A 24,936-nucleotide genomic window follows, 5' to 3' on the forward strand; every position below is an offset into this window, starting at 1 on the left:
AGTATAATCATATTATAATGCGAATTGCGCCATTTAAATTGATGAATTATAAATAATTAACAATGAGTAATTTCTGTTATTTTTTTTTTATGAATTAATGATGAATAATGAAATGGAATTTGAATAAATCGCCTGAAAAACCGGAAGTTCACCCCCAGCCCCAAAATCAAAACAGCCCGGTGATTTCTGATTGGTGCAAACTGACGTCATCTGGAGTGACATCTAAAAATAACCGGTGCGCATGCGCAGTCCCCCCCTTCCGTGTGTATCCGCCATTCATGTATCCGAGTGAGAATTCTCGTTGTTTTCTGTGTGTAGAGGCGGGACCATTGGACAGGTACACCAATTACACCTCGATAATAATATTACAACAATAAATAATAATTAAAAAGGTACCACTGAGTCCCAGAAGAGCCGATAATTATCGCCCAACGAGAGATTGGCTGACCCCCAGGGGCGAAATTGCTTCACCAGAAGAAGAGATTAAATTGGAAAAAAAAAAAAATTGCGAGGAATATGGTGACGCTGATATTTGCGGGACATTGTAAAAACATTAAACGATTCGATTAACGAATATATCGGATAATCGGATTGAGTTATGATCGAGTGCAGCCTATGTAAGTTCGTCATTTCACTTATTAAATCTTATAATGTACACCAGATTTTCATGTATTTATGTACATCACGGATATATGTTCACGTGTGTTGCACACATGAGGGGAAATTGGATGTATTTTTTTTATGCAATCGAGTTTTCTTTGAAAATTCTCAGGGTCATGCCAAAATCACAGACTTTAACTCGAGATGTGAATTATCTCGGGTTTTCTTTTTCCTGGGGTTTTTCGCGATTTGCAGTTTGAAGCTCCTGGTGGAGCAACACCTCGTGGATGTCAATTATCCCGTCATTTCTACTCGATTTTCCTGGAGATTTATGAAAATTATTTATGTAATTTTTTTTATTAAGTCATTACTGGAATTATGAAAAGAGATTCACCAAATCGATTTGTTTTTTGATAATATCTTTGGAACCAACAGAGATACAGAAATATTTATAGTAACCATTTTTGTGCCTCTTGATTAGCCCGAGAAAAAAGGTGTTATCAAAAAAATTATTCTCTCCCTCAGTTTCGGAGATATTTTCGAAAAACGATGGGATCCCCAGGTGCTCTGAATGGAGCATCAGCTGGAGTTTCATAATCTAATTATTTAAAAAAAATTCTGAAACAAAGAGCATCACCAGCGAATGGAGGTGACACTCTATGACAATTTTCCAATTTTGCAGATAAATAAAACCCCAGAAGAAGATTGAACCGGTGAAAGCGCAGAGTGGAAATAAATAATAAAAATGGGAGCATTTTTGGACACCCCAAATACCGAAAAGTACAATGAGCACGGGTCAGGGAATGATTTGAGATATGGAGTGGCGAGTATGCAGGGATGGAGAATGGAGATGGAAGATGCACATCGTGCGATAACAGGTCTAGAAGGTGGTCTATCAGACTGGAGTTATTTCGCAGTATTTGATGGTCATGCAGGTGCTCTCGTATCAGCCCACAGTGCAGAGCACTTGCTCGAATCCATAATGCAAACCGAGGAGTTCAAGGCTGAGGACGTGATCAAGGGAATTCACTCGGGTTTTTTGAGACTCGACGACGAGATGAGGAGTCTACCCCTCATAACTGTCGAAAAATCTGGTTCAACAGCTGTTTGTGCTTTCATATCACCCAAGCACATCTACATCGCCAACTGTGGTGACTCCAGGGCTGTCCTCTGCAACTCTGGTAATCCAGTTTTTGCGACTAGAGATCATAAACCTGTACTGCCAGCTGAGAAGGAGAGAATTCAGGCTGCTGGAGGCAGTGTTATGGTGCAGAGAGTCAATGGCTCACTCGCTGTTTCCAGGGCACTTGGGGATTATGAGTATAAAAATGTACAGGGACGTGGACCCTGTGAGCAACTTGTGTCCCCAGAGCCTGAGATCTTCGTCAGGGATCGTGATGCACAGAGTGATGAGTTCCTGGTGCTTGCGTGTGATGGCATCTGGGATGTCATGACTAATGAGGATCTCTGTGATTTTATTTACTCCAGACTACTACTCACTGATGACTTAGAGGCTGTTACCAATCAAGTTATTGATACTTGTCTTTACAAGGTTTGTCCATTTTTTTTGGGATTAATTACAATTAATTATGAATTTTTGGTTGAATTTCAAAAATCACAATAAGTGCATTTTTTTCGGCGCCAGTTTTCTTTTCGATATCTCGGAATTGAAGGGAGATAACGAAATTTTTGTAGATACCTTTTTTTTAGCTCTCATTTTTTTCATTGAAAAATATTCCGGTGAAAAATTCGGTATGTGCATTCAGTGACGAGATATTGGATGAAAAGTGGTCTCGAAAAATGTGCATATCGAGTAATTCGGGGTTTTGACTTATATAAATAATTGTAATAATAAATAATAATTTAATTACAGGGCAGCAGAGACAATATGAGCATAGTACTAGTGACATTTCCAGCAGCACCAAAGCCAAGTGCCGATGCACAAAAGAAGGAGGCGGAATTAGAAATGGCTATCGAGAGGCGAATCAAAGGTTCAATGAATTTGAAATACTCACGTTCGTTATTGTCTCTGTGTTGTTGTGTTTACTCGAGGAATTGTTCGTCTAATAGAGAGTGATTCATAACAGATTCGAATTCATTTGAGAATAAACGAGAGTGATAACTCGAGTGGAATTATCTGACGTGCTCTGGTTGATAAAAAAAAAAATTCAATGTAAAATATTCCCCAGAATATTTCACGAAAGGTGACAGAAATGAAACCCAAAAAATTGTGAATCGTTTTATTTATCATTTATTAATTTCTTCGGATACACGAATTGTTAATAGTTTAATTATTAATTGTGGATTGATTTAATCGTTGAGATGATTATTCCGTTGAATGGAATTTCAAGGAAAATTCCAGTCAGTCCATCGGTATAAAAAGAAATTAAGTAGTTTAACGAGTACATTGAGATCATGATTTAATTGACTTATCTGACTCATTCATTGTTTCTGGTAGAAATTGTGGAGCAGCAGGAGGGAAAAGATGGCTTTGATTATCTCCAGTTAGTTCAGCTCCTCGTAGATCAGGATCTGCCAAATTTACCTCCAGGTGGTGGTCTTCCAGCAAAGTGAGTACCAAAATTATATTAATTACTAATTAATCTAAAAATAATAATTGTGAATCATACCTCGGGTTTATCCGGATAATCAATTGATTTATTTATTAATTATTCATGGAAATTGGGAAGACACGAGTTGAAAGAAAAATTGACACTTTTCTCACCGAGAAGTTCTCAGGACTGATTGTCTATCTGAGATTTTCAGAATCTTGAAATAAAGTTTATATAAGTACCTCTTCACGTTCAAGTGTAAAGTTTGAGGAAAAAAAGAACTGGCTCAATTCCAACGAACATAATTAGAAATATTCTGCAATGTCTGGTAATTGGAAGAGCTATACGACACGTGTCCTTGTCCCAGTAATTGGATTTCTCCTGAAAATTCCGTAATTATCGCCAATAAATTATTTACGATCTTCTCACTGCCAGGAATAATTCTAATAAAAAATAATCACGATCTGGTATAATGGAGTGTCATTTTTTCAATTTAATTTCACGTTTGTCAATTAATTTGTTTCAGACAACTCCTGATTGAACAAGTTTTTCGCGAAGTATGCCCCAGCAGAGCGAAGAGCGTAAGTCTCAAATACGATTATCCCTCAACCTAACAAAATTCAACGCCGTAATCTCAATAACATCGTCTAGAGCAAAACGCAAATGAATAAAAACAAATCTAAACAATTATGAAAAGAAAAAAAAGAAAAAAAAAACAAAAGTGAACCCTAGACTTCAGGACGAAGTACTGTTTTAATTCATTGCACAATTCCTACACACTCACTCGATGATATTTTAATTCGTTGATTGATAGGGTAAAATTATGCAAGATTTTTAATAGATTCATTCCTCTTTCCTTTATTTTCACTGTAGTGCATTGTGCAATGTTATGAGAGACATTCTATGAATAATGTAAAACTGATTGAGGATACGAATTAGACACTATCGTGGAAGATTGAAGGTGAATGATTATTGTAAAAATAAAAATCAATTGTTTAGTGGAGTCTCCTTCAATCCTCTGGATTACAGATACTACCAGTCATTCCATTTTTCTATTACATGCATTTCTTTTAGTTTCTTTTTGCTTCTGTGGCGTTAATATTTAACGATTCGTTGATATAATCTGCTGCTGCTTTATTATCAAATCCAGTTCTGGGCTTTTCGTTATGACCAGCGGATTCCATTATTTTCCATTATTTTCCTGTCGATTGAATTCTTTTAGTTTCGTTTTTGTATCATTGTTTAAAAACGAGGGGTTGGATCCGATGGATATTTTTTATTTGAACGCGTCATTCAAGTGGATTTTCAGGATCTAGACTTAAGATCTAGACTTAGGAATTCATTGGACGACAAACGGTTGTACTCGATTTTTTTTCTCATTTTTTTTCTGGGCTATGTACATAGGTTTACACGATTTTTTTTGTTATCACACTGGCGATTATTCGTAATGAGTATATGTGTACTTATAATGATATATGGGGGATGGAGAGATGCATAATTCATAATCGAATTATTTTAATGCAACTTGCAGGTTTCATTTACAAATTTAATTAAAGTGAACTGTCAGTGGCCTCGGGTTTTGTGGAATATCTCGGGATCTGTCGGAGATATCGGAATCGGTAGAGGAACTTTTTTGTAGATTTTTTTTCACTCTCCAAAAAAACATTTTACGAAATTTTCACGATTTTTCATAGGTGCCGAGATATTCCCCGAAAACAAATCCTCCGTTTGAGTTGAATCAGTAGACATCAATCTCAGGAAGGATTTCGTTTTTTGTGAATATCCCCGAACCTATGGGAGATGACGAAAATTTTTGCAGAAACTTTTTTGAAGATCTTTCGTCGCTCTGCAAAAAAGTTCCCACGATGATTTCTCTATCGTCGCTAGATTCCAAGATATCGATGATAATTGTCGAATGTTTCGAGATCGAATGGAATCTTTTCTCTCCACTGCAGATTTGAATTCCAAAATGACCGATTTTTTATTTTAACATTAAAAAAAAAAGAACAACTTGTAATTCTGTACATAAAACACAGCATTTGCATGTACATGTCGTAATCCTCTCGATTTCACACTAATTAACAATTAAATAATAGAGACAATGGGATTTAATTTCAATTGATAAAATAATAAAAATCCCTCACATGCATTTATTTTTTCCCAGATTAATTTATACCGATTAATTTGTTACAAGGATGTTATAAATAATTGTAACACCGGTTGACATTAAAAATTCATTTTTTCAGTGAAAAGTGTGAAAACGACAGACGAAAACACAAAAAATCATAACGATGAAACAATAATAATCCTAAGAATATCGAGAATATCTGTAATAGGACTAGAACCTAGAATAAATCACGATGATTGTAACAATAATAATTGAACGGGTTTGAATTCTCATGCCAAATGTGATAAATAATACGTAAAACCGATCTTATTTCCCACCCCCTCCAAAAAAAAATTAAATCAGTCACTGCATCCTTCATGTCTCACGAGAAATTGTAAAAAAAAAAACCCCAAAATACTTCTAGAATTACGACATCACAATTTCAGGGCAGAAATAAATTTCGTTGATAGGATTTTATTAAATATCCAGGCATACGTATTTATTTCCCATTAATCCTCATTAACGATTAAATTTTAAGTATTAACGAACTCCTGTTGATCCTCTAATTCCTTCTGTTTTCTTTTTTTTTTTTCTCCTCTATTCCTCAGATATTGATGACGCAGTTTGTCAACCCCTTCGAAACGGAACAGCAGAGTTCATTTTTAGATAAACTTCGAGAAAACTGTCAATTCGCTGAGTCCAATGATTGAAGTCCTCTTTTCATTTCTCTCATTTCTGTCCAAGAGATCGGATTTTAATGACAAGTAATATCAATTATTTTCTGTGTGCTTTATAAATTCTCCTGTTTCATTTAATTATCTGGAAATAATCAATGTATTTCAATAATTTTGTTATTAATTCTCTGGATTTATTTAATCTGATATTCCAACGTGTGGAAAGGATAAATAATGGAATCAACAGTTTTAGGTATTTTATATCATTTATTCTCGTGGCAACATCATTATTTTATTGTTCAGTTATTAATTGATGATTTTTAATGCGTCGATGTGAATTGAATTGAAAAAATAGTTGTGTCCCATTGGATGCGGATATACAGAATATTTTGTGTACGTTAAAAAATACCTATTTACTTATAAAAATGAATGAAACGACAAAAAAATAATCACGATCCATTGATCGCTGGTGTTGTTGTACATAATGTGTATAATAATTGATGAAATATCTTTTTTGCAGTATGAAAGATTTTTTTTTTTCTTCTTTTCGGTGCCAAAGGGTTTTTGGTCCACAGGGGTGGGACAGATTCTCGTGCCAACGGTTTATCAATCTTTTTTCTTTCTTTTATTTATTGTAATTGCAGTGTTTTACATGTCTAATATCTTCGCATGTTTTAGAAATTTTTATGTTCGATTTACTCGGCTGCGCATTCAGTAATTATTAATAATGAGAGAATTATCGCTCGCCACCCACCCTTGAACATTTTTATAATGTTTATTTGATTGAATTATTTCGGGGGATATGTGGATTCATCTTGGGAGGCTCGACTGACTTTCGTCATTCATTTCGTCGTTCAATTTGATTTGTTAATTAATTTATTGAAGAGATAATCTGCAAAAGAAGAAATTCTACTCCGAATTTTTCAGACTTCTGTTAATCACGGTTTATCTCGAGATCTATTGATTTTCGAAGGAAATGTTGTAGAACTTTTTTTCTAGATTATCAAATTTCCAATAAAAAAAGATATCTGAGATTTTCTTGTAAAATCACCGGTTTCGGAGATAAATCGGTATTCATCAGGATTTTAACATTTGTCTTTGATGTGAAAAGTATTTTTATTTGCAACTTGAATAAACAATTGGGAAAAAATCGAGAGATGATTTTTTTTCATGATTTTGAATGAGGGAGGGAGAGGGAGAGATTTTTTTTGGAGGTAATTATGAATTAATAAACTGGAACGGAAATTTTTCAGTCGAGGCTCCACCGATGAAAAAATAATGAATTGCTCTCTAATGCTGCTCCACGCTGGAATAATTAATAAATAAAATAAACAATCCGAGTTGACGAAAAAAAAAACAAATGTCTCATATGCTTACAGACATCTGAAGCGAGTTAGTCTATGAATTTTTATACGTGTTGCTGACAACAAACAAAAATGTATTAATCGTAATAATAAAATGAGGAAAAATATTAAATAAATCACATCAGCCACAACACAACGGAGTACTTCACGGTGTAATGAACAGGATAATGAGATAATGATAATAATGAATGAACAATGATTGTACAAAGTAGATCTAAGTGTTAATCGTGGATAAACTTACGAAATAAATGAGGAAATTAAAAGAATCTATGAAAATTCGTATTTATAACAGCTCCTGGATTATTTTGCCTTTTCCACCAGTCAGGTAGGTTTATTTATAATAAATTATCAATTATTTATACTAAACAATAAATATTTCTTGTTGTCGACTGCAATTTAGAATTTTTCTGGTAGAATTTCGTATTTTTAAAATATTTTTCGGAAATTCATAACTGAAAATAAAAAATTCACGTGAATAATTAATAATTAATTAATTTTAAATAAACAATTTGTCTCCAGTGACATCTGTTTCTCTTTGTTGGTGGGTGATTAGGAATGTTGCTAGGCAACGGAGATATAAACAAAACTTGACAGTGAAATTGAATGAAATCGAGAGTTTATTTCTCCCAGGGGAATAAACAAATAGATAAATTGTCAAAACGTCAATAATAAATATGACAGCCTGCTGTCAGAGTTATTTACCATTAAAGAGTTCAGGTACATATTCATTAATTAATTTATTTATTAATTAAAACTCATTTCGATTTATTCCGTCCAAATCTTCCGCATTTCCTGTTGAATAACAATTTCATTTTTTGTTCATCAATAAATAAATAATAGTTACTAATCAATTGATAATTAATTCATTAGTCGCGTCATAAAACATTGAAACAATGTAATAAATCAATATTTCGATGAAATATTGACGAATTAATGAAATAATTGCGAGAAAATTGATGAATTGATGAGAAAAAAAATTGGAATTGAATGCGCGATAAAATCCAATTGTTCAATAAATTATTCTAGTGTACAACCAGAGGGGTGAGAATTATTTTCAACAATTGGGAGTTTACAATCACATGAGCACTCACCTGCGAAGAGTTATCCAAGCAAAATGTGTCGTCGATTCGAAAAATTCTCGTTACATGAAAAAAAACGAGTCGTATAAATTCCTGAGAGGAGAAAAATCTCTCCACAAATGCCAATCCTGCGATAATATCTCAAGGTCAGCCCGAGGCTCGCAGTACTGCCTAATTGTACGTAATTACACCCTCAATAATTAATTACTTCAATTTCCAATTATCCTAGACCCATAAATTAAATCAGTCAATTACAATTACGAACTAACCCTGAAAATTATCATTAAATTAATTATTCAAGAGTCGGTTAATAGGTAATTAATTAATTGTAATAATTATTATTATTCATCGAAATAGAATAGAAATAAAAATTTTTAATTGTATTAATTAATTTCCTGTGAATCTGATATTTCTGATATTTAAATGACAAAACACTTGAAACTCTCCCTAGGACATGTTAAAACCTTCTCCTGGGATAAACAAAGGCTCTTCGAAGTCCCTGGTGTCGTTGAAGAGCCAGAAATCCTCGAAGTCTTCGAAGTCCTCGAAGTCCTCGACCTTGAAGCCCTCAGTGCACGTAATTGAGCCCGAAAAATCGGAAAATCCCGGGAATTCCGACTACGATTCGAGTTTCGAGGGCTCAAACGCCTCCGAGGATCGATCCTCAGTCCCCCAATCCCCGAAATTCCCAACCCCATCACGAACTCGTAAAAAACAGCTGGTGGACCTGAAGTACCTGAAATTCCTCCACGAGATCACTCAGGAAATAATAAAAACTGGAGTCCACAGGGACGAAGAGATCAATAATATCTGCAAGAAACATTTCACCAGGAACTTGTCATCACTGGATAAAAAAAAAATGAAGAAAAATCTCCAGGGGTTGAGGCAATCCCTGGGGATTCCTGAGGACGAGGAAAACGAGAGTGACGAATCGAGTGAGAGCTATTCCTCGAGGGGAAAAAATAGTACAACCCCCAGGAGCGAAAAGTCTGACAGGGAAAAAAGAGAGAATGACTCTGGGGCATCGCAAGACGAGTCAGACTGGCAATCTGAAATAGAATCAGTCATCAGTGATGATTCAACTTAGTAAATTTATTTTAGAACTATATTTGTTATATTCTTTCTATGTACAGAGGTCATGTGTTCAGTGGTAAAACGAGATATAGTGTATGTAAAAAAATAAAAGCATTTTTTATATCTAAATGGTTAATTACTAATAATTAATTGCCATTTCTGTCGAGACACTGGGAAAAAATTTTCTCATGCCGAAATTCCACGGATTTACGACTGGATTTTAATTGTGTTATCACAATTGACGTAATTATCATAGAATAATTATATTCATTCTTCCAGAAGATATAATTTCACTGACGAAATGGAATTTAGAACATTTTTTTCCCAGTGCATTTGCTACTGATGTTTCTTGTGTCTTATTTACTGCATTATATTTTCAACATTTTATCGAGAATTCGTACTACTCTGGGTAATTATTCTGTACATTAAAGAAGAATTATGCAATTATCATCGAAGTGGCAAAAACTTGAGGAGAGATATCCGAAAATGACGAAAAAACTGCACATTACCAGAATTCAAGATTTCAAATTAGCTGCCACTTCTTAAACAATTACTGATTATTAATTAACTGATTGGGCACTTTTGGTAGAATTCTAATGCCTAAGTAATCTAACTATTCCCCTGAAATATAATTGCCTCATCTGAAGCGATATGGCTACAACTGGAATAGAATTCGACTATTGCAGTTTTTTTTAAATAAAAAAAAAGTGATCAGCTGCCATCAGAGGCATTGGAGGACGAGTCCTCGAGTTCAGGTGCATCAGGTCGTTTATTCAGGATTCCCATGAGATCTGTCACGTGTTTTATCGTATAATCAGGTTTTGGATCGTCCACAGATGGTCGAGTTTTGTCTGTCAGAGGAATCCAGACAGTTCCAGCTAATCCACTCTCAATTCCTCCTTCAAAATATCAATTCTTAATTAATACCACATGCATATCTAATTTATTAATTATTAATAATACCTTTGATGTCACTCTCCAATTTATCTCCAACCATGATGCAACTGCTGGGGCGTACACCCAGGGATCGACACGCCTCGAGGAAGATCTCCACCTGGGGCTTCTCCCAGGGGAGATCCCCAGAGACGAGGACGATGTCAAAGTACGGCGAGAGCTCCAGTCTCGTGATTTTTTCCCTCTGGGCACTGGAGGGCCCATTGGTGATGAGTCCTAACAGGTACTTCTTCCTCAATTCCACGAGCATCTCCACGGTATCAGGTGACATTTTCAGGTAGTAGTACCTCAGGTACAGCCATCTCTCGTATATCTTCGTCGTGATGTGGGAGTACTTCTGCCCCAGGGCTTTTGCCCACAGGGATGACCTCCAGGTATCCAAATCGTAGGCGGAATTGTCCGGGCATTTTCGAAACTGCTTTAGATAATTCCCGGTGATTTTCGCTGCTGTCTCTTGGGGGATATTATACAGCAGTGTCAGTTCCTCGCTCAACTAAATCATTCAATCAAAGTAACAAGAATAAAAATTATTGTTTAATCGCCTCAGGAACTCGATAACACTGGAAACAATTCACTAGCCAAGAGATTGAGATGTGAGTTGGAGTTTTCGGGGAATTCCTCGGAATCTGGTGGAGATATGGGAATATTCATCTGAACCTTTTTTGTAGAGCCGAATTTGGACCATAAAAAAGGTGATAACAAAAAAATCGATATCTCGATTGGATTCGGAGATATTGGACCAAAACTCGAGGATTTTCTCTTCGCTTTTGAATTTCATTCGACTTTCCATTCCTATTTCGATGAAATACGAACGATTCAATCGAATTTCTCTCCAGTCGTATTGTCTTTGATTAAAAAAAATAGGGTGTAATGGATGACTTAATGCTTTAGATGGATTACCTATGAAAATTTGCACTTTTCACTCAATTGAACTAGTCGTGACGATTTATTGAACACGTGAAGACTAGCGTCCGTGGAGTTGCTGTAATCACAACAAAATGAGTTGTGCCAACAACAGTCTCAACAATTTTTCTCAATCAACAAATTGTTCCCACAACAGGAGACCAGGGCACATGATTAATGATAATCAGGGATTGCGAAATAACAGAACACGTTATTTTAGAAAAACAAATTGTTTTTATGCACTTTAATTAAAAAATTACGCTACATTTTCTCCACAAATCGCTTATCCAAATGTCAAAAGTACATATTTATTTATTAATATTGAAAAAATAACGGATGTACACCCCAGGCTCTTCATTTATTTTTGGTACTCGTAAATTCAATTCAATCCGACGAATATCTTCAACACTTTCTATTCCAATTCCACTTTTTCCACTTTCTTTATTTTTCTATAAAAAATTATACTGAAAAAAATTCCCCTCAAATAACCGATATTTTCTGATCTATTAAATAAAAAAAAAAACCGCCAGAATTTTCAAATCTTTTCAAATCTCTTCTTAAAAATCAGAATTTACTCGAGAAAACGACATTTCCCCGATTTCGATGTCCCCCCGAAAAAAAATTAATGAACAAATGATAAATGCCTATTTGTACATCGACCCTCGAGAAAAAGTAGCTGCACGTATGCCCCCCCCTCTCAATCCCCGAAGAGGCTCTTGCCAAGTTCCATCATCCGATGATTCCTGCAGACAGTGAGTGCCCCATTTTTCTTGAGTACCGAAACAACATTGGCATCAGCCTTGACAAGATGACAAAGTAAATCCTCATAAGCAGATTTGACATTAGGAGGTAGAGATCCAATCCTGACCTTCTTGAGTACCTCAATCATGCCCTCAATCCACTCTGACTCAATAGCGAATTCGGTGAGCCAGGGGATAAGTGAGAATACCCCAGCCATGGTCTGCATCCCGAGGAACCACAACTCCATGATCTCCATCCAGTGTTCTTTATAGAACATTGCAACAACAAGTTCAGTGGGATCACTGCTCTCATCAACGACGTAGGCATCCCAGAGAAATCTTATCGTCGCCTGGATGTACCTCCAGATGCTGAAGTCATTTTTCTTCACAAGTTTCGCCTGTTGTTTGAGTAACAGCAGACCAAGGACAGCTAGATGTCCATGAAGCACGAGATTATCACTGGTCTGCTTCAACTCAGGTAGATTATTCAGAATAAATTTGAGAATCGAGACAAATGTTGGCGATTGCTCCACGAGTTTAGCCTCGAGTACAGTAATATTCATGAGTACATTGCAGATAGATACCATGGCAGCTCTGGAGTCTTTCATTTCCTCGAGGGTCTTAGGATCGAGCTCCTTCTCAGGTTCCTTGAGTGCCTTGAGACGTTCAGCCCTCGGTACTGGTGGTTTTTTATAATGAACAATTGTCCAGTGATACGATAGACACTCGAACAACACCTCGTCCTGCTTGTGCTTGAGTAGAATCTTCCTGGCCTCTTCTTCAACAGCTAGATAACATAGAGCTGGCAGCATAACCCTGAGTACATCGACCTCACTGAGAGGATCATGATGGATATCCATGGAGGAGCACTCGTCAGACCTAGCCCTTGCTTTCTCCGAGAGTCTCCTATTCCTGTTGGCGTAAAACGTGTCATTGGCGACTGTCAGGATGAATGGGAGAATGGCGTAGACCTGGGGTCTCATGGCAGACGTCTCCTGGGCTAGCCAGGCTGCGAGAACTCTCACCATAGCGCAGACAAAGACTCGTTCCTTGATGTCAGTCAATTCCTTCATCTTGGAGACAGACGTCAACAGACCAATGACTGCTGAGAATGCACCCTTGAGGGCTGTGTAGAGAGACTGTTTCTCCTTCTGCTCAAGATCGAGCTGATCGGTCGTTATGTACGACAGGCAGATCTCCAGGATAACGAAACAAGATGTGATGAGTTCACCACTCTGGACAACAGTCTTCAATTGTTTGCCCTCCAGCTGCATCCTGATCTCGATTGATGCCAGTTGGATGAGCATGAGGAAGAGAACTTTTGGCTTATCCTCGTCCATGACTGCCCATTCAGCTCCGAGAACCTCCAGGATGGCGGAGGCGAGCTTGAGGGCGGGATCTCTCTGGTTCTTTCCAATCTTCGAGCAGAGAATATCAGAGAGGCCCTTGTGGAGACTCTGGGGCCAGGATTCCTCCTTGCAGCTGTCAGCGACAGCCTCTTTTCTGCAGGATGACAGGAGTGCCTGGAGAATGGGGCACAGCTGGAATTTACGCTCTGAGTGATCTGTCTCGAAGTCCAGGGCGATTTTATTGAGAATTCCGTGGAAGGGGGAGGTGTCTAGGGCGTCCCAGGCCTCAGGCCCCAGGTGGCTCACCAGGGCTACGAGGATATTCAGGGCTTTGTCCGTTTGAAAACTCTTCTCCGAGTAGATCTCACACATTTTGGGAATAGCTTTCTCTTCCAGGAGGGCCTTCTGACCTGGGGGATGCTGGGCTATTGCTTCCAGGACGGTGTACGCCTCGCTCACTGCTATCAGATTGTCGTCTGACGCGTCCTCTTCACTCTGCGACACCATCGCCAGGAGACCTGGCACCTGGACTATCATCTCCTGGTGGGAGGCAAGCTCTGGCTCCATGCAGAACGCTGAGAGGATCGATAAAGCCACCGATTTACACACCTGGGGTGGACAATCCACTGGTACTTCATTGCTCAGCAATAATTTCTTCAGGAATTTTGAACCTATCGCCTCGAAGAGGAGTTTCTTCGCCTCGACACTGCACTCTTTGTCCACCAATTTTGTCACCATAAAAAGTGCTGCGAATTTCTCTGAATCACTGCTCACCATCTTCAGAATTGATACACATTTCATCACACCCTCTGGGATACTCATTTTTTTTTTTTAATGGGGATTTTTGGTATTTCGGTGGAGATTCTCGTGGAGATTTTCGTGGAGAGTCAGGATATCACTGGCACCACTCCCAATCCTCTCGGTGATGACTAGCCTTGCCCTTTTGACACTCTAGATTTATCTCTTTGGTTTGGTCTAAAATTAATTCTGGGAATTTGCCACCTGAAATTCACCCAGGAAATCCAATGACTCGGTGGCACTCCTCAGCACTCAGAATTTATTTATTTTATTTAATGACGATGTTTTTTTTTTGAGGGGCTTGGGGAATTCTTTGTGATGGACCTGAGGAGACTGTTACCACGGAGTTTATCCCACCATTAAAGTAGAGATGCGATGTGCAAGTTATTTTGAGATGCGTCTCGGATTACACGATTCTATTTTTGGCTGGCGATGTGGGGGAACTTCAACTGGGATTTTCTTGGGGGGGTATTTATTGTTATGATCCACTGGGTAAATATCACAGTATTACGAAAAATAGTGGTGAATTATGGAGTAATTATCAATGGATTCTGTACCTTTTTGCATGCTAAACAATCACCCTTTCGTGTTTCTATGAGGGTGTTGTCCAGGTCGAAGAGAATCGTTGTGATTTCCGAGGTTCTGGTGCGATATGCCATCGGGTCAATCTTCGTAATCGACGTATTCACCTGTTGTAGGAGAGATTTTAATTAGTTAAAGGTTTTTTTTCGGGAGGATCTTTGTTTTTTTTTGGTACCTGGTGCCAGTGCGTTCTTGAGGTTCCAGAGACTTCTGCACGTGTCGTATGGCATGCAATTGGTGGAAGAAACCGTTGGATGAGTGGGCAGTGTCCTTGGGGGACGTGTGACGGTCAAACATAAAGTGACGTGTTTCCTCAATCGTTAATCATTCGAGGTCGAGATTATTTCCTCGTTGTGTACTCTCGTCAGCTGACACTCAGGGATTAACCTACGAAGGCAGGGGAGAGGCTTTCAAATAACTTCAGGTTGTTTGGAGGTGGTTTTTGTGTCGTCAGATAGCGCTTTGAAATTCATTTCCCAATTTTATGAGAATGATAATTGATTTTTCGATAATAAGTGATTAATACACATAAATCATTCGAAAAAAAAATTAGCCAATTTTTTTACGATTTATTTCATTTATTCGAATGTTTTATTTTAGCAAATTTGAAATTATTAATCATTTTTTATCAGAAAATGTTACAAAAAATTGTTCATAATAAATATAAGTGGGAAAATATAAATAAATATTGAAATATTGAGAATGAATTTCCGGGGGAAATGGGTATTTGATGAAATTAAATTTTATTTCTGAAGTATTTGAATTGACCGCGAAAATTGTGGCGCGGTAGATGCGACGCAGTGGATTTCTAGTGTGGCACCGGCGAAGACGGCGTGTTGTATTATCCTGGTGAATTTCCAGGGCGAATGCCATAAGAATTGAATAATCTGACAATCCGATTGAGGAGATAAAGAGGATTGAGAAATGGATTCGATTCAAGCTGGTGCACTCTCTGGTGCTGACAGAGAAGAATTCATGCAGGAGGTGAAACAGCAAATTGCTGTTGCCAATGCCCAGGAGTTGCTCACGGTGAGGAATAATTGTTGCATAATTTTTATTCATCCGAGGGAATTAATTGATAATTTTTTCGATTTCATGGCAGAAAGTCACGGAGAAGTGCTTCAAGAAGTGCGTCACAAAGCCAGGAACTTCCCTTGACAGCTCTGAACAGGTGATTTTATATCTTAACCTCAAATTTTTATCGTGATGATGATGACGAAATCCTCTGCATTTTTTTTATGTTAATCATTATTTTTAATGCTATCTAACATTTTTAGACAGTTGTAAAATTTAAAAAATCTTCAGTAAAATTGAAAAACCGGCGGTCTTCGGAAATATCTCCGGATCTAGGGGAGATATCAAAAATTTTGTAATGACCTTTTTTGTAGCCCTCAATGAGTGCGAGAAAAAAGATCTTAATAAAAATTTCACTATTTCCCTTGGATTCGGAGTTATCTCCAAAAAAACGACGCGATTTGGTCACTGAAATCTCAGAATTTATTCACATGCAATTGAACGTCCGAAAAATGTGTAATTAATTAATAATTCCGTCTTGGAAATTGATTTCATTGAGTTTTCCTTTCAGAAATGCGTGGCAATGTGTATGGACCGATATATGGATGCATTTAACGTCGTCTCGAGGGCGTACAGCCAAAGACTACAGAGAGAACGTAATCGAATGTAAATAGAGGAAATCAATTGACAAATTGTAAGGGACGGGGTCTATTATTCACTGGAGGCTGAATAAAAATTGTTGAATTGTAAAAGAAAAACTGTCACTGCCTGAAAAAAAATATATAACTGCCACACAAGTGGAAAATTCGACAAAATCTCAACTTTTTTAGTTTAAGAGAAAAATTATAGCGATTATCTGTAAATACACTGTTTTATTTCAGCTGAAATTACAATCATTACAATGACCTTTACAATTACACTCGTAGGAACAGCATCGTTAAATCTACCAATTGTTTGCACACAAATTCTTAAATAAATCCAAATAATTTCCACGCGTTTAATATTTTTCACTGTCCTGACTCTTCCAAAAACTCCAAAAATCGTGGGAACGCCAGATAAATTTCCATAAAAAAAAACTGACATCTCAAGACTCATAAAACCCTTGAATATTTTGATTGATTATTTTTCAAATATCAAAACAAAAACAATTGACCAAAAATAGAGAAAAGAAATTTATGTACAAGAGAGAATTCTTAAAATTACAATTTCCATTCTTAAATACTCTTACAAATATCAATGAAACCCAAACGAACGAGCAAACTATAAAAATCCAATTCTTCACAATCAATTTAGTCTATCCCCTGAACAATTAAGAGAAGAGAAAAAAACAATTCGTAATTATTCGCAGTTTCACGTTGTTCAATGATTAATTATTTCAGAATCTAATATGCTAAAAGGCACAATATATCTACCAATAATTCAACGTGGTTACGATACGATAATCTGGAGTGAAAGAATAAATTCATGGGACCGAGTGAAAAAGACAGAACAACTGTAATACTTGAAAAAAAATTCGTGTACAAATCTTCAGTGAAAAATTCACGAGAAATAATCGTAAGTACGTTCACCTTAAAAAATCTACAAGAAAAAATCTCAAAAAATTGCAGAGAACAAATTGCTTTTTTTTTCAAACGCAAAGAAATTCTTAAACTATTTCCCCTTAAACCTATCATGAAAATACAATTTATTTTACATTTTAAACTCATTCACAAACTGAAGAGCTGTTATTTATTGGAATGTTACACCTTAAAATCTAGCGAAAAAATATACAGTTACACGTGGGAATGTGAAAATGCAGTCCTGAATAAATTCCTTGTTATTGCTTTTATCTCGATTATATTATTTTTATCTGTAAAAATAAATGACTGATTGTTTCATGAGATGTAACCACGCTGATTGGCCAGGAACACCTGTTATTTCATTATTATTTATTCAATGAATAATCATTTTGATTCCAGTAATTAAGAGGTGAAAATAATTCCCGCCACTCCATTGAATTAAAATCGTTGATTACCACTCCTCAATCACTGAACGTTAAATAAATCAATTGGCATTCGTCGAAACTCGGATTTTCCCAGATTGTTCTTAATTTTTTTTTTATTAAAAAAGTGCAGCCTTTTGTGGAATAATTGATTTGTGGTTTTGAAGCTTTAATTTGCCCTTTTTTAATTAAACAAATTGCCATACTCTCATTAAATTACTGTTTTTGATTACATTTTCCAAGTGGAATGAGGAAATTACCGCCCAGTCACTGACAATTCCTTTTTTTATTCAATAAAACTCCTCACTCCACTTCACGTTAATTATCATTCGATTGTACTAGTCTCATTAATTAATTACTCAATAATGGATTGCCCAAAATAATTAATTGGCTGTGTGAATCCATTTTTATTTTTCAATTGTTCATTGCTCCGAGGAAAATAGACAAGCATTTAAATCAACAGTCATAGAAAATTTTCCATTAATTATTCAAATAGCACCATTTCAGGAAAAAAATAATTAGATTTATTACTCGTTCGTTAAAAAACACTTTTCATTATTTATCGGCAATCCATTCTCGTTAGACGGATAATTTACTGGTGTCCTAGAACACCATAGCAGTAACTTTTATTTATTTTTGCAGTTATTAATTGGTGAAACGTAATTGTCTATTATTTTTCTTCTCATTTTTTGCCAATCAAATTGAAAAAATCGACTAGTTTCTTCAATTCATCGCTCTCCCGTTACGTTCCACCACTTAATCACCGACTTATTCACATTTTTAATTAGAAATGAGGTAATACATATAACAGTCGTAGGATAATATGCATTAATGGTGGAAATGGTAATAAATTAACAGAAAAAAAATGCATTTTCGACGTTTGAGTTCGAAATTTCCCTCTTTATGATCCTCATAATAAAATAATAATTATATTTAAATAAATCAATAATTGTTACAATAATAATATAGTAATACTAGACGCACTCGGTGAAAAAATGAAGAAGCAATCCCCAAAAATTTTATCTCTCAAAATTCCAGAGTGAAATACCGATGAAAATTTCGTCATTTCACTTCGCAATTTACCGTAAATATCATCTCTTGTGGCTTTATCTTTCGGAAAAAATATTTTTTCATTGCTTTTTATATAACATCAGTATCTTAACACCTACAAATTGTTGTACAAAAATATTTTCAACATGTTTTCAATATCTGGAATCACTTCAACTGTACAAATGCTTCAGGGAAAATTATCGATTGAAAAATTAAACTGTCCGGGGGATTTCCACTTCATAAATTCACACTAATAACTTAGCAACGATTATTGAGCCACATCTGGCAGTGTCTTATCTCCAGTGTTCCATAAAATCCCGATTAATCCATGAAATGCAAAAAAAAAAAATCATCCCTTCGACATTTTGAGAAATAAAATTCGAATATTCACGCAGAAATTGAATTTAATGACTTGAGTTTATGAATCAGTCGTTTCCACTGATAAATTAACGAATTCCTCAACTTTCAACATCGAAATGTCGAATTAATAGATGAGATTAATCAAGAGGTAATAGACATTAGTGTGGATTTTTATTGTTTAATAATCAGTGGTCAATGGCAAGACGATTAATTAGACTGATAATCGCTCGTTTAAAAAATAAATTAGTCGACCTGCGACATGGCTCGTGAATGCATGGAGATGATTGTTTCAAATGACAATTGGATCACTCACGCATGAGACATTTGCGCTGAGTACTTCATCCTCGATTTCCTCGCTGATCTCCTCGCTCCTCGCACTGTTGCTCTTCTCGTCCTTCTGATTTTTAACCCCTGGGGATTGACTGGGATTTTTATCACTGTCTTTAATGGGACTCGCCTCATTGGCACTGCCCGATGCCGAGGATGCGAAGTCTTCCTCGTAATTATCTACACCCTCGCCAGCTGAAAAATTTTATTTGCCCTCTATCACGAACTGATTACATTTTATTAAAAATAATTTTTAAAGTGAAGTTATTTTAATTAGACGAATGAATAAGGAAAATAAAGAACTCACCGAGTCCCATATCCATGAGCTCCTTGAGATCATTGATATTCGTTTTCTTTCCATTGAGTGGTGGTAAATCAGTGAAAATCGAATTACCTCTGGCACCAATCGGTGGCAAATCCCCAAGCAGTGATTCCCTCCTACCACCACCACCTCCAACTCTCTCCCTCTTTCCATCAACAATAATCTCGTCGAAATAAACAGTCTTACTAAAATTATTCTCCCCATCAATTATTCGATTTTGAGCATTATTCGTATTTTGTATTTCCACATCCTTTCTCAATTTTAATTTACTCATTTCCTCATTACGTCCACTGTCACCTATTGTTTCATCGAATTTTAGGAATTGTTCACTCTCATTCAGTGAATTGTCCTTGTCCACTGGGCAGTCGTCGGCTTTTTTATTATTGTTACCAGTTACAGTCGTATTTTCGATGCTAGTACTTTCTCTCGACGATTCGTGTCGCAATTCACACAACGATTTATCGATCGCTGAATTGCTGGACGTTTTTGGATTATTCGGCTCTGCATTAGTGATTTTTTTGTCGGTTATTGTCACGTTTATTGGAATATCCTGGCTCATATCTGATACTGTCTCCCCTTTTTCGGATGAGTCGTTGTCGTTTGAGAATGAGGGCGAGTCTTTGTGAATGATTTTTGGTACTTTAACTTCGAATGTTGCGTTGTTGGCTGATGTATCGGTTGTTTTGTTCAGTCTGCTATCGTTTGAGTCATTCTGAAATTAATTGCATGGTTTAGAAGGATAATTATGAGTGTTTATTTTTTTGGAGGCATTTTTTTGGGAAAAATTTGGAGTAGTTGCCTTTTCAGAATTATTGAAGGCACCATTGATGCTGTTCTTCAGCAGCTCCCCGAGCAATGGTTCCGTCGTACTTATTCCCAACTTCTCGCACAATTTATTTCTACCGATGTAATTGTACTCCTTCCCCACGTACGTCTCTGGATCGTAAACTGAAATCGTGTAATCCAATGCGAAATATTCTAGAAACTCTCTAACTAACGAAAATAGTAGTTTTCCTTCAGAGTTTGACAGGTACTGTTTAACGGTTTTGTTGAGAAGTGGCTCAGGGTTCTGAAATTACAAAATAAATTCAATTTTCCAAAATTTCGTTTATAAAAAACGAAAAAATATTCACGGAGTAAAAGAATTCCTTCAAAAATCAAATAAAGGATCAATTATTGCAAAATATCTCGAGATTTGGCTGCCGCACAAAAAAATTCTCTTCTACAAAAAAGATCCTGATGAAAAATGGCGAGTGTCTTCTCGGTTCGGAGATATGAGGGGAAATAAGAAATTGATTCTTAATATTTAGAAATCTTTTCTCACCGCGACTGACTCCTGTTCCTCAAGTGCCAAAAAAACACTGGCCCTCAGTTCCGCCTGAAAAAAAAACGGTTGATTCTAAAAAAAAATATCAAAAGACTTTTTTTCTCATAAATTTTATCAGCTTCAAAAAAGTCCTGTACAGCTTCCCTCTAAGATCGATAGTTTTCTCGATAAATCGATAATTAGTGGAGGAAGAAAAACCAAAATTATTTCCTTTCACCTTCCAAAATTATTATTTCATAAAAAATCACTGGGATTTTTTCATTTTCAATATTCTCCATCTCTCGTCTTCCTCGGGCCAAAAAAATAGTCTAATTATTCCCTTCAATTGCGCAATTAAAAATATCCGGAGAGATCGTCGAGGGGATTTTGAGTGTTTAACTTTAGTAAAAATGAAAAAAATTGTCACCCAATTTTGAGTTTACCACCGAAAAATCGAGGATCAAAAATATTTCGTGGTTCTGATACGAAATGTGCAAATTCATAACCTCAATTAATAAAATTGAATTTTCCAAGGGGACTGGAGTACTCACTCGAACTTTGGCAAGAACCCCATTATTCTCTAGTGTTTGCACGACCAAATCCCTCAATTCTGTGTCCTCCTCCATTGATATGTTGCCGTCTATCATTTTAAAAAACAAAAAATTCACCCCCTCGAATGATGCAAACGATGTAAATATTTTGGCTGCCTCCAGCCGCCTTTCCAATCACCCTGTAAATAATTATGCAGCTCGTGGATTTCATGGGGATAGCCTGAAATCCAAAATAGCCTTTGACTTTTTCGAGTTTCCAGGATCGAGAGAAAATTTCGAGGGATTTTTCGATTTTAGTCATCGATTTCTACAAAAAATGTCAACAATTACCAGATTTTTAATTTCAAATGGAAAATCAAATCTCCTGAGAACTCCCACTCAACAAATTGGTAAGCATCTACATGTAAGGTTAATTACATTATTAAACATTTTTATAATATTAATAATTTGTTGCTAATACTTGCTATTTTCTAACATTGAATTTATTTTAATTGTAGGAATTGAAATGTTTTTTGGTTTCAGTTTCTGTGAGAAATGCAGCGAAAAAAACCGGAACGACCACTCAAAATCGAGGTGGAAATTGCCGAAGACCGAAACACAGAGGATGGAAAGTCCAGGATGGGCACTACGTCCAGGCTGGGCACATCCTGGCAACACAACTCAGACCAAGATTCCATCCGGGGCTTCACGTAAATTAATTCATCCTAAAACTCACGATTTCTCCTCAATTCCCATTACCCTCACTCTTAATCATAATAGCAAAATAATCAATCAATTAATTTATTTACAGGTGGGTTTTGGGAGGAATGGGTCCCTATTTGCCATGGAAGCTGGAAAAGTCGTGGTGACATGTGAGAAAGTCGACTTGAATTGGGATCACAGCTGGAACCAGATGAACTACAGTGGACGTGAGACCCAGACGATCTACAAAAAACATTTCAATATTATCCCAGAAAAGCAGCACGACAGATTCAAACTCGTTGACACGATCTAATCACCAGTACTAATTAAATTCCATAAAAATAATAATTAGGGAATAGATAAAATTATTAAACTCTCACATTCTGCATTTATGTTATCTGCCCATTCCTTTTAATTCGTAAAAAATGGATGTTGTTTATTATTTATGGAGAATATCGTATTTTTAATTATTAAAATGGATTAGCAGTCGAATTCGCCCAGAAGAACGACTGATAATTGATCTTCTCCTCGTCCTCAGACAGGCATGCGAACACCGCAGTCTTCCTGACAGTTGTCGAAAGACGACATTGACCCACTAAATCCAATATCGACATCTCCTCGTCTCTCTTCTTGCAGTAGACGACGAACTGCGAGTGAAAAATTATTGGATCCCCTAGAAATTCAATAAAATCATTTTCAATAATCATTTTATCCCGGAAACTGCTGATCTCATGGGAAAAAATCAGAAATTTCGAGGAAAAACGTCTTTTGATATTTCCTCCTAAATTTTTTTTTAATTCAGTGATTCCCAATTATTATTTTTATTGTTACTGTCATTATTATTGTTTTCATTTTCACCTGGATACGCGAGAAAGTCCCCACCGAATTTTTCTCCTCCAGTGACGTAGAATCCTCTGGACCACAAGTCCTCGAAGACGTTGCACTTGAATTCATCCTCTGGGGTGAGGGGATAATTCCAGTCGGATCGATTTATTTCCTCGGGGAGACTCCAGGGATAGGCTGCGAGTGAATTAATAATGACGAACTAACTGAATAATTGGTTGAATTAAGAATTCATTACGAATTTTAATTGATGGTTTACCTGTGTGGGTCTGGACGATCTGATCTGCCACCTCGAGATCAACTATTTTATCCACCTCCTGGGCGAACAACTCATCCCTGTCGATGTCAATCTTCTTCAAGGCCTCAGACGTGTCCTTGTCCAGGGGTTTCTTCAATTTTTTCTTCGACGTGTCCAATCCGTACAATTTTCTCCTCTTTCCCTCGATTATTTTGTCCATCTGTAGTTCAATCTGCAGTTGAAAATATTTAATAATCTTTAGTAAACAATTACAATTATTTTAATCAGTACCATTTTGATTCTCTCCTTCTTCAGGTACTCGTTCTGCTCTTTGAATAATTTTTCTCGGTAGTTTTTTAATTTATTCACTAGAGTGTCAGTGGGTTCCTGGTGGAGAGTCTTCTGGGACACGAGTCGAGCGATTTTTTTATCCAGGAGAAGGTGAGCCTCTTCCGGACGAAGACGTAGGGGCAATCCCAGGAGGACTTCCTGTCTGGGGACTCTAGGAAGACATCCCACTAGGTTCCCGATTATCCTGTGCTCCTGGCGAAGGCTCAGCCAATCTGGAAATGATAAATTATGGAGTCAAGGAATCTTTGATTTTCTGTTTTCTCACCTTCTGCGTTCCACACGTAGACACTTCCCTTCGACAGCACCAGGTCCATCATTTTATCGACTTCTGATTGATTATCGGAATCCTCCATCGATTGTTTATCGAATTTTAACAATTATTCAATGATTATCTGAATAAATAATGAGTTATTTTAGGAGAGTAAGAATTTCCATTTTGTTCTGCATGATTATCTCGGTAAGGAGCGATCCCCGTGGAAAATGGTAAAGGAAATTTTTCTTTCAAATTTAATTTTCCATAAAAAATGTTATATAAAGTTTTTCTGTAAACCCTTTCATTGCCGAGATATTCAAAATCAAAACTCCTTGACTCATAATTACCACTCCCCAACCTCCAAAACTTCTCAAGAAACCCTGAAAAAATTATTTCCCACCCCATTACCTCCACCTGTTAACACCTGTTGTATCTCCAGTCCTCCAGGAACAATAAATAACCGCTAAGACCCTGAACTCACCCCTAAAACAGTGGAAAAAAATTAAAAACCAAAAAAAAAAACAGAAAAATTAAAAAATTACAAATAAATTTAAAAAATTCACAGATCCAATACAAATAATTCAAACTGAATATAAAAACTATAGTCGATTCAGAATATCTAAAATTCTGAAATCGTAGGGATAAAAGGGCGGATTTACCTGAAACCAATAAAAATCCCAAAAATTATGTGGAACCATTAACTTTCAATTTTTACCGCAAAAAATCACGGAAAATCGACGTAAAATCGTGGAAAAATCCGTGGAGCATTTATTTACCAACAATTCCAATATAATTTGAATCCGCCGAACATTCGCTAGTCCATTGGCCCTTCGTACATCAATAAAGTCTCATATAATTACGTCATGTGTGTGTTAGTCTGAAT

At 36.4% G+C, this 24,936-nt stretch overlaps 8 protein-coding genes across 14 annotated transcripts; 4 read left to right on the forward strand and 4 right to left on the reverse strand.

Moving 5' to 3' along the window:
• Positions 1-258: 258 nt before the first annotated feature.
• On the forward strand, positions 259-7,563 carry alph (alphabet). Of its 4 annotated transcripts, XM_011311741.1 has the most exons (7): positions 264-337; positions 393-617; positions 1,283-2,152; positions 2,474-2,591; positions 3,059-3,170; positions 3,679-3,733; positions 5,868-6,815. In XM_011311741.1, exons 3-7 carry the CDS (start codon positions 1,346-1,348, stop codon positions 5,967-5,969), a joined length of 1,194 nt encoding a protein of 397 aa, XP_011310043.1. In that variant the 5' UTR covers positions 264-337; positions 393-617; positions 1,283-1,345; the 3' UTR covers positions 5,970-6,815. The 4 variants fall into 4 exon arrangements, with proteins under 4 accessions (XP_011310044.1, XP_011310042.1, XP_011310045.1 ...); XM_011311742.1 differs by lacking the exon at positions 5,868-6,815 and adding an exon at positions 7,313-7,563 and having other exon boundaries at positions 259-617; XM_011311740.1 differs by having other exon boundaries at positions 259-617.
• A 276-nt stretch (positions 7,564-7,839) lies between these two features.
• On the forward strand, positions 7,840-9,779 carry LOC105270654 (uncharacterized). Its single transcript, XM_011311744.1, has 3 exons — positions 7,840-8,014; positions 8,324-8,553; positions 8,828-9,779. The coding sequence occupies exons 1-3, from the start codon at positions 7,972-7,974 to the stop codon at positions 9,461-9,463; spliced, it is 909 nt and encodes a 302-aa protein (XP_011310046.1). The 5' UTR covers positions 7,840-7,971; the 3' UTR covers positions 9,464-9,779.
• A 382-nt stretch (positions 9,780-10,161) lies between these two features.
• LOC105270710 (N-acylneuraminate-9-phosphatase) lies at positions 10,162-11,055 on the reverse strand. Its single transcript, XM_011311826.1, has 3 exons — positions 10,984-11,055; positions 10,414-10,897; positions 10,162-10,349 (listed from the first exon to the last, which is right to left on the reverse strand). Exons 1-3 carry the CDS (start codon positions 11,053-11,055, stop codon positions 10,162-10,164), a joined length of 744 nt encoding a protein of 247 aa, XP_011310128.1.
• Positions 11,056-11,815: 760 nt separating this feature from the next.
• Neurochondrin (neurochondrin) lies at positions 11,816-14,841 on the reverse strand. The gene is made up of 2 exons (XM_011311746.1): positions 14,752-14,841; positions 11,816-14,398 (listed from the first exon to the last, which is right to left on the reverse strand). Exon 2 carries the CDS (start codon positions 14,216-14,218, stop codon positions 12,005-12,007), a length of 2,214 nt encoding a protein of 737 aa, XP_011310048.1. The 5' UTR covers positions 14,219-14,398; positions 14,752-14,841; the 3' UTR covers positions 11,816-12,004.
• Positions 14,842-15,497: 656 nt separating this feature from the next.
• Positions 15,498-16,782, forward strand: LOC105270656 (mitochondrial import inner membrane translocase subunit Tim13-B). The gene is made up of 3 exons (XM_011311747.1): positions 15,498-15,805; positions 15,879-15,947; positions 16,362-16,782. Exons 1-3 carry the CDS (start codon positions 15,701-15,703, stop codon positions 16,458-16,460), a joined length of 273 nt encoding a protein of 90 aa, XP_011310049.1. The 5' UTR covers positions 15,498-15,700; the 3' UTR covers positions 16,461-16,782.
• A 1,270-nt stretch (positions 16,783-18,052) lies between these two features.
• On the reverse strand, positions 18,053-21,807 carry LOC105270657 (FGFR1 oncogene partner-like). The gene is made up of 5 exons (XM_011311748.1): positions 21,688-21,807; positions 21,155-21,208; positions 20,630-20,899; positions 19,816-20,542; positions 18,053-19,703 (listed from the first exon to the last, which is right to left on the reverse strand). Exons 1-5 carry the CDS (start codon positions 21,781-21,783, stop codon positions 19,471-19,473), a joined length of 1,380 nt encoding a protein of 459 aa, XP_011310050.1. The 5' UTR covers positions 21,784-21,807; the 3' UTR covers positions 18,053-19,470.
• A 93-nt stretch (positions 21,808-21,900) lies between these two features.
• mRpL27 (mitochondrial ribosomal protein L27) lies at positions 21,901-22,747 on the forward strand. Its single transcript, XM_011311749.1, has 3 exons — positions 21,901-22,076; positions 22,210-22,376; positions 22,478-22,747. The coding sequence occupies exons 1-3, from the start codon at positions 22,004-22,006 to the stop codon at positions 22,679-22,681; spliced, it is 444 nt and encodes a 147-aa protein (XP_011310051.1). The 5' UTR covers positions 21,901-22,003; the 3' UTR covers positions 22,682-22,747.
• Positions 22,748-22,817: 70 nt separating this feature from the next.
• Positions 22,818-24,918, reverse strand: Tsen34 (tRNA splicing endonuclease subunit 34). Of its 4 annotated transcripts, none has more exons than XM_011311751.1 (7): positions 24,830-24,918; positions 24,462-24,536; positions 24,066-24,192; positions 23,741-24,012; positions 23,471-23,681; positions 23,227-23,388; positions 22,818-23,041 (listed from the first exon to the last, which is right to left on the reverse strand). In XM_011311751.1, exons 3-7 carry the CDS (start codon positions 24,151-24,153, stop codon positions 22,839-22,841), a joined length of 936 nt encoding a protein of 311 aa, XP_011310053.1. In that variant the 5' UTR covers positions 24,154-24,192; positions 24,462-24,536; positions 24,830-24,918; the 3' UTR covers positions 22,818-22,838. The 4 variants fall into 4 exon arrangements, with proteins under 4 accessions (XP_011310053.1, XP_011310052.1, XP_011310054.1 ...); XM_011311750.1 differs by lacking the exon at positions 24,830-24,918 and adding an exon at positions 24,713-24,757; XM_011311752.1 differs by lacking the exon at positions 24,830-24,918 and adding an exon at positions 24,713-24,757 and having other exon boundaries at positions 24,401-24,536.
• Between the last annotated feature and the right edge of the window lie 18 nt (positions 24,919-24,936).

Source organism: Fopius arisanus, unplaced genomic scaffold, assembly GCF_000806365.1.
Source record: "Fopius arisanus strain USDA-PBARC FA_bdor unplaced genomic scaffold, ASM80636v1 scaffold00092, whole genome shotgun sequence".
Taxonomy (NCBI): Eukaryota; Metazoa; Arthropoda; class Insecta; order Hymenoptera; family Braconidae; genus Fopius; species Fopius arisanus.